The sequence below is a fragment of the Buceros rhinoceros genome, unplaced genomic scaffold (assembly GCF_000710305.1).
Source record: "Buceros rhinoceros silvestris isolate BGI_N320 unplaced genomic scaffold, ASM71030v1 scaffold25016, whole genome shotgun sequence".
Classification (NCBI taxonomy): Eukaryota; Metazoa; Chordata; class Aves; order Bucerotiformes; family Bucerotidae; genus Buceros; species Buceros rhinoceros.
Genome location: NW_010417291.1, coordinates 4,204 through 14,978, shown reverse-complemented (window position 1 = coordinate 14,978; position 10,775 = coordinate 4,204). Strand labels below are relative to the sequence as shown.

The 10,775-nt window shown below is 47.7% G+C and overlaps 2 protein-coding genes across 2 annotated transcripts in view; one reads left to right on the top strand and one right to left on the bottom strand.

Annotated features, from left to right (window-relative positions):
• The window catches only part of ECHDC1 (enoyl CoA hydratase domain containing 1), an 18,288-nt gene extending 14,586 nt beyond the window's left edge, over positions 1 to 3,702 (top strand). The window contains exon 5 of the mRNA XM_010138161.1: positions 3,270 to 3,702. Coding sequence (XP_010136463.1) covers positions 3,270 to 3,675 — 406 coding nt within the window. The 3' untranslated portion in view covers positions 3,676 to 3,702. The remainder of the gene's footprint in view (positions 1 to 3,269) is intronic.
• Positions 3,703 to 8,399: 4,697 nt separating this feature from the next.
• RNF146 (ring finger protein 146) lies at positions 8,400 to 9,440 on the bottom strand. Its single transcript, XM_010138160.1, has one exon. It carries the CDS (start codon positions 9,438 to 9,440, stop codon positions 8,400 to 8,402), a length of 1,041 nt encoding a protein of 346 aa, XP_010136462.1.
• Positions 9,441 to 10,775: the final 1,335 nt, after the last annotated feature.

The following is a 10,775-nucleotide window of genomic DNA, read 5'->3' as shown; positions in this document are numbered from 1 at the left end:
GCTACAATTCCTACTCTTCAGCTTCATTTATCCCTTTTAAAATACATGTAGCTTTTTATAGCACTTTTTTCTCCCTCTGAAGCCATGGATGGAAGTGTCCTGTGTGAGGTTGCTGTGCTCTCCTTGTATGGTAGCGGCAGCATCTTCTTCCCCTGGGTTTCTTTCCTTCCACAAGCCCTCCCTCTGAGTACCGGTCTTCCTGGCCCTCTTTTAACCACTCTCCTTTGATCAGGGAAGTGCTTAAGAAATAAACCTTTTTTTTCCCTCCTGGTTGGTCTTACACAGTCATGGCTGGACCAGTTCTAGTCTGGGTCTTGTTGGATCATAGAGAGTGTGCTCTGCTGCTTTACCGTGTTCCTTGCTGCTGCTGAGAGGTCCGCTGAGGAGGTGCTGGCTTTGGGGGCATGCCGGTGTCTCTATTTGCCTATTATAATTTGACTCCTGTTACCCAAAGATTCTTTTCCCAGTAACAATATGATTTTTGTACTGCTTTTCTGAGGCAGCTTCCTTTGCAATTGGTGTTCTTGCAGCCTCTTGGAGGTGACTGTTGCTTTTGGAGGCTCATCCTCCATTGGACGTCCCGATATCTAGGCAATAGGTGGAGGAGTTATCCACACCTTGAGCTCCTGTTTATTCCTGGAGACAATATTCCTCAATGTCTCCTGTCCATTCCGCGTTTTGTGCTCTGCTGTCCCTGTGTCCCATCTCTGCCTCCAACTCTTCTCTTGCACTGCAGCTTCCCTTTTTTTGATCCAAGACTCCACTTTTCAGGATTTTAGCAGCAATTCAGTATTTTGTATCTTTACACAAACATATGACTTTGTAACTTTCTTCTGCATTTCATTTGCCTCTGGGTGATGTGGGAAAGCATGACAGTCACATTCTAAACAGTTATTTTAAGGTTTCCTTTGAAGATTGCATCTCATTGTTCCGGTCCATCTGCTCCCCTCTTTGAAGTGCCCTGGGGTTTTCCAGCTGACCCAGAAGAACGTTTACTCTTGCTCAGCAAAATACATCTGTAATTAGGAGTCTTTTTTGGCTCCAATTTTGACCCTGATCCATAGGGTTCCATGAAATGTATTCGAAAATCAGACTGGAAGGCAGCAGAGGTAGGTGATGAAGGCAACATGTGTCAGGAAGACTTGAGATATTTTTCAAGGCTACTTCATGTAAAGCTTGATTCACAGCTTTTTTGTGAGTGAGGGAAAACGGATGCACTAAGTGTTACACGATATTTCAGTAGCTATAAAATTCCGTAAGATCTGTAAGGCAATTTGAACAGAGCTGTGAGAAAAGGAAGCTTTGGTGCTGTTTCTTAGGGTGGCATCAAGCCTACTCTTTTGACACTGAGTTGCAGAGTGTGCCTAGAACACTCGGTACTCTTTTGTGTTTTGGTTCTTGGGTATTGTTTTAATTTAGCTCAACCTCTCTACTAAAGCAGGTATGTTGGTTTGGTTTTAATCACTGAAGGGATTTGAGGGGTGACTTTCTGGTGGGCTTATTAAAACAGTAGCTGGACCTACTTCTTCCCATTGTGTTCCCATAGTAAACATTACAGATTAAAACTCAAAAACATGAAAAATCATTAAGATGCACAGTCTTCTCTTACCCTATTGAAATTGGGGATTGCAGAGCAGCTTTGTGCAGTTGTATCAACCATTTGGTTTTCATTTTTAAATTCTTTCCGCAGCACAGGCTGCCCAGAGAGGCTGGGGAGTCTCCTTCTCTGGAGAGATTCAAACCCACCTGGACACCATCCTGGGCAACCTGCTCTGGGGGAACCTGCTTTAGCAAGGGGTTGGACTGAATGATCTCTGGAGGTCCCTGCCATCCCCCACCAGCCTGGGATTCTGTCACCTGTGGTGGCTGTCATATGGGACTGCCTGCAGAGTGTCCAGTGTCAGATGTCCCCCAGCTGTGTGGCTGCTGCTGCTTTCAGGCCTTACATGGCTCAGCACAGCTGGAATTCCCCCCTCAGTACCCTTCTCAAGACTGCTCTCCCCGAGGGTCGGTGGGTGTCAGCAAACTACAGAGCAAGTGGAACCAGTAAAGGAGTTTTGGAATACTCACTCTTCCTTTTGGGGAGGGGAGACCTGAGCTTGCTGGGATTTGCTGGGTTTGGGAAGCGCTTTCTGCCCCCGCAATACTCTGTGCCCTTCCTTTTATCACCGCCTTGCTCCGCAGTCTCTGCAAACAGGCTGTCACACAATCTGGCCTGTCAGCTGCTGCCTTTGTGCGTGGGGTTGGGTCTGGGATAAAGTGTAAGCCCTTTGGCCAGGGCGCTTTGGAGGGTGGCGTGAACGCTGGGGGGCCTCGGGGTAAGAAAAGCACCCGAGTAAACCAACTTTAACAACAGCTGAGCAGATCTGGGGCCTGCGAGTGCCTAGTAGTGGCATTTTTCTTTGGAGGTTTTCCTTTTCTTTCCCCTTCTAAAGCTGTTCACCTCATTCCTTTCATTGTGGAAAACTGCATTGTTAGGAACAGACTTGTGTGGAGACTTGCCTTTGGAAAGCCAATTAGTGCTTCAGGCAGAAGCTGATCTCCTGAAACGCTCTCTAAGCCTCTGAAGATCTGTAGTTCGTGACTTACTGAAATCATATTTTTATATTTAATGGCTTTTGATACCTTTTTCCCAGATTACTTTAAGAATCAAACTTTTGACATCTACAACATCCATGGACAGAGCTCTAATTGCAGTAGGCTCTGCTTTATGAAAAAGGAAAATATTTTTCTCTTTTAAGCCTCTTGTTCACTAATTTCAGTTGATGTCTTGCGTTTTAACTGGAACTGTTCCAAGTAGGTCCCTGTTACTTGTTTGCATTGAACTCTAAGTAGAATTGAAGGAGAAGCTACTGTGTACCTCAAGTGTAATTTATATCCTGGTCTTACAAACAGCAGCAAGTGACCATGCTTTAAAAAATGTTTTAAAACCGACTCCAGGTAGCAGCATGGGCACTCAGCACGGAGACTTGTGGCAGGCTATGCCTCACCTTCAGGGAAGGGCCCAGAAGCTGCAGCTAAGGCACTGCATGATGGAAACATCGCAGCAGTCCATCAGCATGCTGTCACGTATCAGAGGGGAGGAGAAAATGGAGTGTGAAAACTTGAGGCTGCATCTGGGGTCCTGTGTCCAGTTCTGGGCAGCCTGCTCTTGGTGACTCTGCTGGATGATCCCCAGAGCCCCCTTCCAACCCCCACCAGTCTGGGGTTCTGTGAAAACAGGAGATGGCTGTACAGGTTGACCTCTGTGTTTTGTTCTTCACTGACAGGTTGATGACGCCTGGGAGCGAAATCCGATTTGTCCACAAGCACATGGGTCTGGTACCAGGCTGGGGAGGAGCTGCCCGGCTGGTGCGCATCGTTGGTGATGGGGCTGCCCTCCAGCTGCTGAGTGGGGCTGCTGGTGTGGATCCTAAGAGAGCTCTGAGCCTTGGGCTCTCGGACAAGACGCTGTCATCTTCAGATGGAACCGGAGTGTTAGAAGAAGCCCAAGCCTGGCTGAGTCAGTACACAGAGGGTCCAGCCAGTGTGATTCGGGCTGCGAAGAAGGTGGTGGCGGTGGGAAGAGAGCTACCACTGGAGGATGCCCTAAGGACAGAGAAGGATGTTTTTGGAACTCTGTGGGGTGGGCCTGCCAATTTGCAAGCCTTGGCTAGAAGAGCAAAACATAACTGATGACCAATACCTAAGAAATGTTCCTGACCTTCTTTCAAACAAAGCTTTTGCTACAGCAGGCGTTAAAGTGAATAATTTCAGGAGCTATTCATTTCAACCGGCATTAACATTGCTATCGCCCATGTCAGGCAGATGCACTTGGTGTGCGACCACAGAGAAATCCCCAACAGGTTCCTTACTGTCCTAATCACCCACAGGATGGAGATCAGTGAAATCAGAATGTAAAGGTAAATCCTGTGCTGAGAACAGGACTATGATTCTTTTGGAGTGAGGCTGGAGTTTAGTTTCTTTGGAGTTAGTTTTGTTTTCCTAACTGGTATGGAAATCAGTTCCTTGGGAGATTTGTTTATTGGTGGAACAGGTGCACCTAAAGCTGCAAAACAGAAGTTGCCCAACATGAGGACAGTGTCTTTGATCAGCTTTGAAGGGATGATGATTGGTGAGATGATAGCTTTTATTCAGCTTCAGTCAGTTCTTTGCATAATGGCTAAGAAAGTATCTAAGGATACTTCATTTTTAATGGTGGTTTCTTCAGGAGGAGCTTTAGCCGTCATTCATTGACACTGGTTTGGGTCTTCGGGTGTCTTCTCACTGCATGTGCACATTCCTGGCGCCTGACCTGTGCTGCTGAGGACCTGCAAAGCTGCTGACCTGCTGCTTTATGTAGAATCGAGTTGAAATCTTGCAAGGCTGTGACGTATCATGCGCCCAGCCTGTATGTCCTTGACCAGCTGGGTGGCCTGAGTACTTCAGCCTTCTGGAGAGACTTGCATGTGGGTCTGTCTCTCTTACTGCAGAGTAGTTTTACTAGTAGGGCCTGTTTGTGCTGAGCACGGGGCTTGGAACTCAGTCTCTGCTTCATGCTGGTGGCTGTACAAGTAATCAGAGAACTTAATGACACTGAAACCCTGCTTTGGCAGATGGTTCTTAAAACGAAATGTTTGTGAGAACTAATGCAGACATCCCTGTGACAGCGTTCCCCGTGCTGCTGGTTGGATGGACTTGTCTGTAACTGAGCAGAGGCTGAGATCTGAGCCCAGGGCCTCCAGGGGAGCATCTTAAGGAGGACACTTTGGCCTGTGCGGTGTTTGTGTTCTCGCTCTGACCAGGCAGAACTAACTCTAGATATGTGGAACAAGCTCCCCGAGGAAAAAGAGGTGATTCCTTGGATGGAAATCCCAGTTAGGAGTTCTACAGTATGGCAGGATTCTGGTGCGTTAGCAAGGGAACTGCATGTATGTTCGAGGATCTTGGGACAGATGATGGTGGGAATTAGGCTGGGATTGCCTGCTGAGATTTGGCAGCTTTGGAGCAGATGCTGTGCGCTGCTGGGGGTGTTTTTCCATAGGCTCTCACATCGGGGAGCCTGTGTAGCCTGAAGCACCAAATGAGGTGCTAAAGGAAGGAATGTCTTTGGAGTTGGCCCCTCAGGGAGGAAGAGGAACTTGCTGCCCTGCCCATCCTGCCTGAGCTGCTGCTGAAGCTGCTCTTCCCTTAAAAAAAGTCTGTGTTTGTGTCCAGGTTAGAGACAGGAACACAGGGAGAAAGTGTTCTGGTTTGTGCCCCTCTTTTTGTTTTTGGTTTTTTTCCCCCCACCGCTGCCCCTTTTGATCCAGTAGTTCAGTTGTACTCCCCTGAGCAGCTGGATTCTTTCCTGTGTGCCAAAGGAGTTCACCCCCATTACTCCTGCGGCACAGATGGTTAAATCCCATTGAGCACCACTGGACTGTTCAGTGATGAAGCTGTTCTGCTTTACATGAAGTTCCTTGAGGGATTCCAGACTGCCAGCATAGCTGAACCTCTGGAGCATGCTCTGGTCCATACTCATCCAGATTTCTGAAGCAATTGAGTCACACTGAGTCAAAGAGTTGTGCTTTAAAGGGCAACCGGCCGTCTTCACCAGTAGTGAGAATAAACTTGCCATTCTGACATTTGTGATTGTTTTTAAAATGGGTGTGAAAATAGCTTAGGACCTGAACAAGACCTGTGAATCATCATTTAAAATTGTTTTCATTAGTGGCTCATTAGTGTATTCTGGGCACTGGCTGACAGGAATCTCAAAGGGAGGAAATTGCAGCAGAATCTGTTTCACTTGCAGGGTTTCACTAGCAAGTGAAACTTAGTACCTGCATGGATTGGGGACCTCCTTCCACTGGGCTTTGTAGCCACTGGGGTTACTTCTCCTGTCAACAAATGCACTTCCCAGCCAGCCCCTCCAATTTGTATCAAAGGCCAACATTTGCTTCCAAGAGCAGGAGGAATCATTAACCAGTACTGGGTAAGAGGCTTCTGGAAAAGGTTTTGGTTTTGTTGCGATCAGGGATATTCTAAATGTAGATACAGAAGCTTCTGTAGCTACAGTTACAGGTGTTTGTTCTGACCAAGGACTTTGTGAGCAGCCAATAGCATATTGTGTGGTTTCTGTTCTGTTTGAAAAGCAAGTACAGCCCTTCGTAGGACAACCAGCCTAACTGATCTCCCAGAAGCGCTGGCATGAGAGCTCTGTGCCGAGTGAGATGAAACAGAACCCCAGTTTACTGTTTTGAAATCAAAATCACATTTGAAATTATCAATTATACCAAAAGTGTGATTTCATAGGAGACTTAACCAGCTTAAAGTGATGAATACCTGTAACCACTGGCTGATAAGCAGTTCCCTTTTCTTTACAATTACTAAGGACTACAAGACTCATCTCAGTGTTCATTCCCCTTCAGTAACGGTGTAAAACCAAGCAATGAATGCACAAAATAAATGAGAAATCTTCCAACTGACACTTGCAGTGTCCTGCTTGCTTTCATACTTCCTGGGGCCGGTGTGCCAGCTCACCCTGCAGCAAACTGCATTTGCTGCTGGGCTGTGTGTGAAATGCCTGTCGTGTTTCCTCGTCTCTGCGTGCTGGGGCGGGCTGGAGATGGCTCTCCACAAGAGATGCTTTCTCGCTGCTGCTGCTGGCAGGAAGACACTTAGCAAAGGGGCAAAGGTGTTCTTGCGAGTGTTCAGTCACTATGCGCCTTCTTTAGTGTGACACAGGATTTCTGTGCCTGTGGTTGTCAGCTCTCCTGCAAGTGGAGAGACGCGGTACATTTTGTAGTATTTGAATTTCCTCTTCCCGTGCTGCTCCCCGGCGTGTTTCTCTAGCTGTGCTGGGCGAGTTGACGAAAACCCCGTGCGTGGAGTTACAGAACAGCACACTGTGCAGCATGGCGGTGGCTGAGCAGAAAGAGAGGGATTTTTAACCATCGCCTCCTGTCTCCAGCTGCAGGGAATGGTTTAAATGGGAGCTGGGAATTACCGGTTACTACTGCCTAGTGTGAGCTGGGGAGCACTGATGACTGGCTCTAAGGCCTGACCAGCCTTACTTTAATCTTAGTACTTCCCAGCTGGTGTGTGCTTGACTGAACAGAGGCCTGTAGCTAGCTGAGAAACCTTCCCTATTCCCTCTCGGTCTCCTCAGCCCTTTCCTTTGTTCTCTGACCTGCTGGGCTCACCTGTGGGCAGAGCAAATGAACTGGAGGGCTGGCACAGTGTTGCCCAAGGTCAGATGTATCAGCCATCACCAGGAGAATGCTTTACAAGTTTAAATCTACTATTTTTTAAAATGTAATTCCTGTCACATGACTGCCTCCACTTCTGCCTGACACCGTGTAGCACCTGTGTCCACTCCTGTCCTCTTCTACTCAGGGATACATGTACTAAGAATTGGAGTTTAATCAGCTTTATTTTTAAGACTGACTCCAGAGTCAACTAATGCTCTTTCTCAGTTTGGTTTGGTTTTTTTACAATGTCCAACAGCTGCTGCAGACAAAGACAAGCTGTGCTTTTCCAGAGCTGGCTTCTAACCTCCTCTAACACACCAAAGTTGGCTTGTAGCATCGAGGGGATGTGCTTCTCACACTGGCACAAACCTGCCATTTCTGTGCTGCCAGCAGTTCTGCTCCCAAAGGCAGATAAAGCTGGTCTATGGTAGTTTTCTTTAAAGCTCCTCCAGTGAAGTTCAATTAAACTGGAGAGATGTCTGAGATTGTTACTGATAAAATGTAGTTTTATTAAATTATAAATTCCGTAACAAAAAACAAGACAGATCAAGAAAGACCTCAAAAACAAACCTACAAGGACTAGATGGGCAAAGCCAGTGAAAAGGCCATGAAGAGTGAATAGGTAAGAATCTGCGACAAAAGTTAACAGCGTTTTTACATTTGCACTGGAGGAAGGTAAATGATTGCTCTTGTCTAGTAAGAACACATTTTAACCCCAAACTCACATCTATTTTCTCACATTTAGTTAAGCATCCTGCTCAGACCCAACATCCTGCCTGCTCCCACGTCGCTTTAGTGTCCTCGTCTCACATCAATCCATGCAGAAAGGAGTAAGACACTGAATGGGACAGTCAGGTAATGAAGACAAGTTGGGTTGTACAGTAGATATACATTGGCTGGAAAGGGATCGGGTATCTCCAAGGGGAAAATGCTACAAAATAAACACAAGACGTTTTCAGGGAAACTGGGCATTGCTAAGCAGCTTCCACACCCTTCACGGGACAACCCGGTTTCCTACTGAGTTCTTCAGCTGAGACATGGTAAAGAGACCAAAGTTAAAACAGGCCAAAAGGGTTTCTTGCCCTCGCTCCCCCCTCCCCCCGAAGCACTGCTGGGTTTGAACGCAGTGCTGATGTGGACACCATTTACAGGCAGGGGACTCGAGTTCCTCATCACGTGGCTCTAGATTTACACTTCAGTGACGGTGCACTGTCCATCTGGCCTTCGTGATCTTACGCTGGTGTTTGCCCCCCCGGCCCCTGTCCCTGGTCTCTCTGCTCCTGGCTGACTGGCGGTCGTGTTCCAGTGTCTCTGGCGCTGCTGGAGGTGGGCAGAGGCATCCTCGCTATCACTGCTAGCATCTGACTCGGTCTCCTCCGCAGAGGCGTCGGGAGCTGGCAGCCTACCGGAAGATGATGATTCGTGGTCTTCTCCCTCTCCCTGATGACTCCGTGCAGCCATACTGTCTCCAGCAATTTGTAAGTGAGCAAAAGAGTTCTCTAGGGAATCACTTGCGTCTGGAGATGGCGTTGAAGGGCTCATCAGCTGCCCGTCCAGTGAGGGCGGGGGCCTCACGGCAATGGGTGCGAGCGGCTGCACGGCTGCAGCCCCCGGGGCTGGGGTGCTGTCAGCCCCATCAGCGGAGCTCTCTCGTGCCAGGTTGACAGTGCTGGCATCGCAGTCCAACCTCAGCCCGGCCACTCCCTTCTTTGGTATATCTACTATGTCCCGTTTTATTTTTCTGCGGCGGCCGTGCTCGTTTCTCCTGTACTGAACCATGTTTTCCAGATCTGCTACATATAAAAACCCAGCGATGAGCATTTCGGTGCTCTTTTTACCCTTGGAAAAGGCATCTTCCAGCTCTCTGCTGGTCCGTTCATCGTACTGCCACCAACCATTTCTACCTTCGTAGTACCACGCGTATTCTCCGTTGCCTCTGCTCGCCGCTTTCAGTTCTTCTGGTGACAGCAAGGTTGGCTTGTCGAGAAAATCCTCTGGAATCTCCTGTCGGCAGAGAGCACACCGTTTCCCAAGCCAGGAAGCTCCTTTCACGCACAGGTAGCAGAACACATGTTTGCAAGGCAGGCTGACAGGATGGACACACGTTTGCAGGCAAATCGCGCACTCAGGGACTGTCAGGGAAGGTGCTGTGCTGGCACACGACTCGTTTGTCTTCCTGTTTGTCGGAAGCATGTTGATGGAGTGATCTACTTCTCCACAGCCAGCCATCCTGCAGAGGATCAGAGAGGTTTAAATCAGGTTATTGTGTCGAATTGGCACCCTGCATCAGCCTTGGACCTCAGTGCCCCCAGAATGAGATGGTTATGTTAAATTAAGGTAAGTTACCACTTATGAAGCACAGCTTACAGGCACTGACAGGTTAACAAGGGGTCTCCTGAGCCAACAGACTAAATCAGGTACTGGGAGAGAGCTTCTTTTGCTAATCACCAATCTTTATCTGTTTCATTTTCATCATGTTATCACACCAAATTAGAAAACAAATGTTGGTGTTTCCTCTCTCTGAAGGAGTGTTGATGAAGGAACGTCCAATCAGCCAGTTACTTCAGAGCCCCCTGCCCTTGGGGAACTGAAAGCAGCTCTGACTCTTTCCTCAAGAGGTGAGCTGCAGACAGTGGCAATCTGTCATAGTCTGCTTCATAGTAGTGTTCTACTTATTTCTTTATCTTCTTATTTACTGGCAACCAAAACACAAGACACTGGATATCAAATGAGAGAGAACAGCGAGCTTTGGGGGATGGGGCCTCCTTTCTTTGAAATCCCCAAGGAACTTCAAGGCTGATAACGAGCACGAGCCTTTCAGTGAAACTAGGCTTTGTGGTACAAGCAGGTAGGAACAGTTCATGCAAAGCTCTCAGGCCCATGGGCCAAGGGTCCTTTGGAGGTCTCAGGGTCTGTATTTACAAGCGCATATTAAGTGCTAAGTACTTTAACATATATTTCTGTATGCTCTCTGTTCCCTTCTGTCAATATTACTCCCTCTCAGAAAACCAGTGCTGCTTCAACCCATTTTTTATCAACTCATTTGTTTAAAAGCTCTACAGCTCGAATACTTTTTCCTGAATCTTGTGGTTTAAGCCCACTAGCCAGCAACTAAACGCACCACAGCTGCTTGCTCCTTCTCTCAACCCTGCCCTGCTTTGGTGGGGAGGGGAGGAGAAAACATAACAGGCTTGAGACAAAGGACAGGGAGGGCTCGGTCATGGGTGAAAGTCAGACTCGACTTGGGGTAACAATCTACTTAATATAAACCCCCACCAACTGAGTCAGAGTAGGATAACAAGAAGTCCTACTGCAGGAAGAAAAACTATTGATGCTGTCCTACATCTTTTAATAAAACAATCCATACGATACCATGCCAAAGCACTATCTAGGCTTGTATCTTGTCTCTCACCAAGAGCTACTATCAGATGCTTGAGGAGAAACTAGTGCCTGCAGATAACTGCTCTCCTCTCTGCTTTTCACACAGTCTATCGCTGAGGAGCCTTGCACCCTGTCCTCTTTCCAGAGGATGCATTCATTTCATTCATCCAGAACCTTCAGCAC

What these genes read in the sequence shown, in the direction of transcription:
- RNF146 (XM_010138160.1), bottom strand. Translation starts at nt 9,440, where the DNA reads ATGGCTGGCTGTGGAGAAGTAGATCACTCCATCAACATGCTTCCGACA.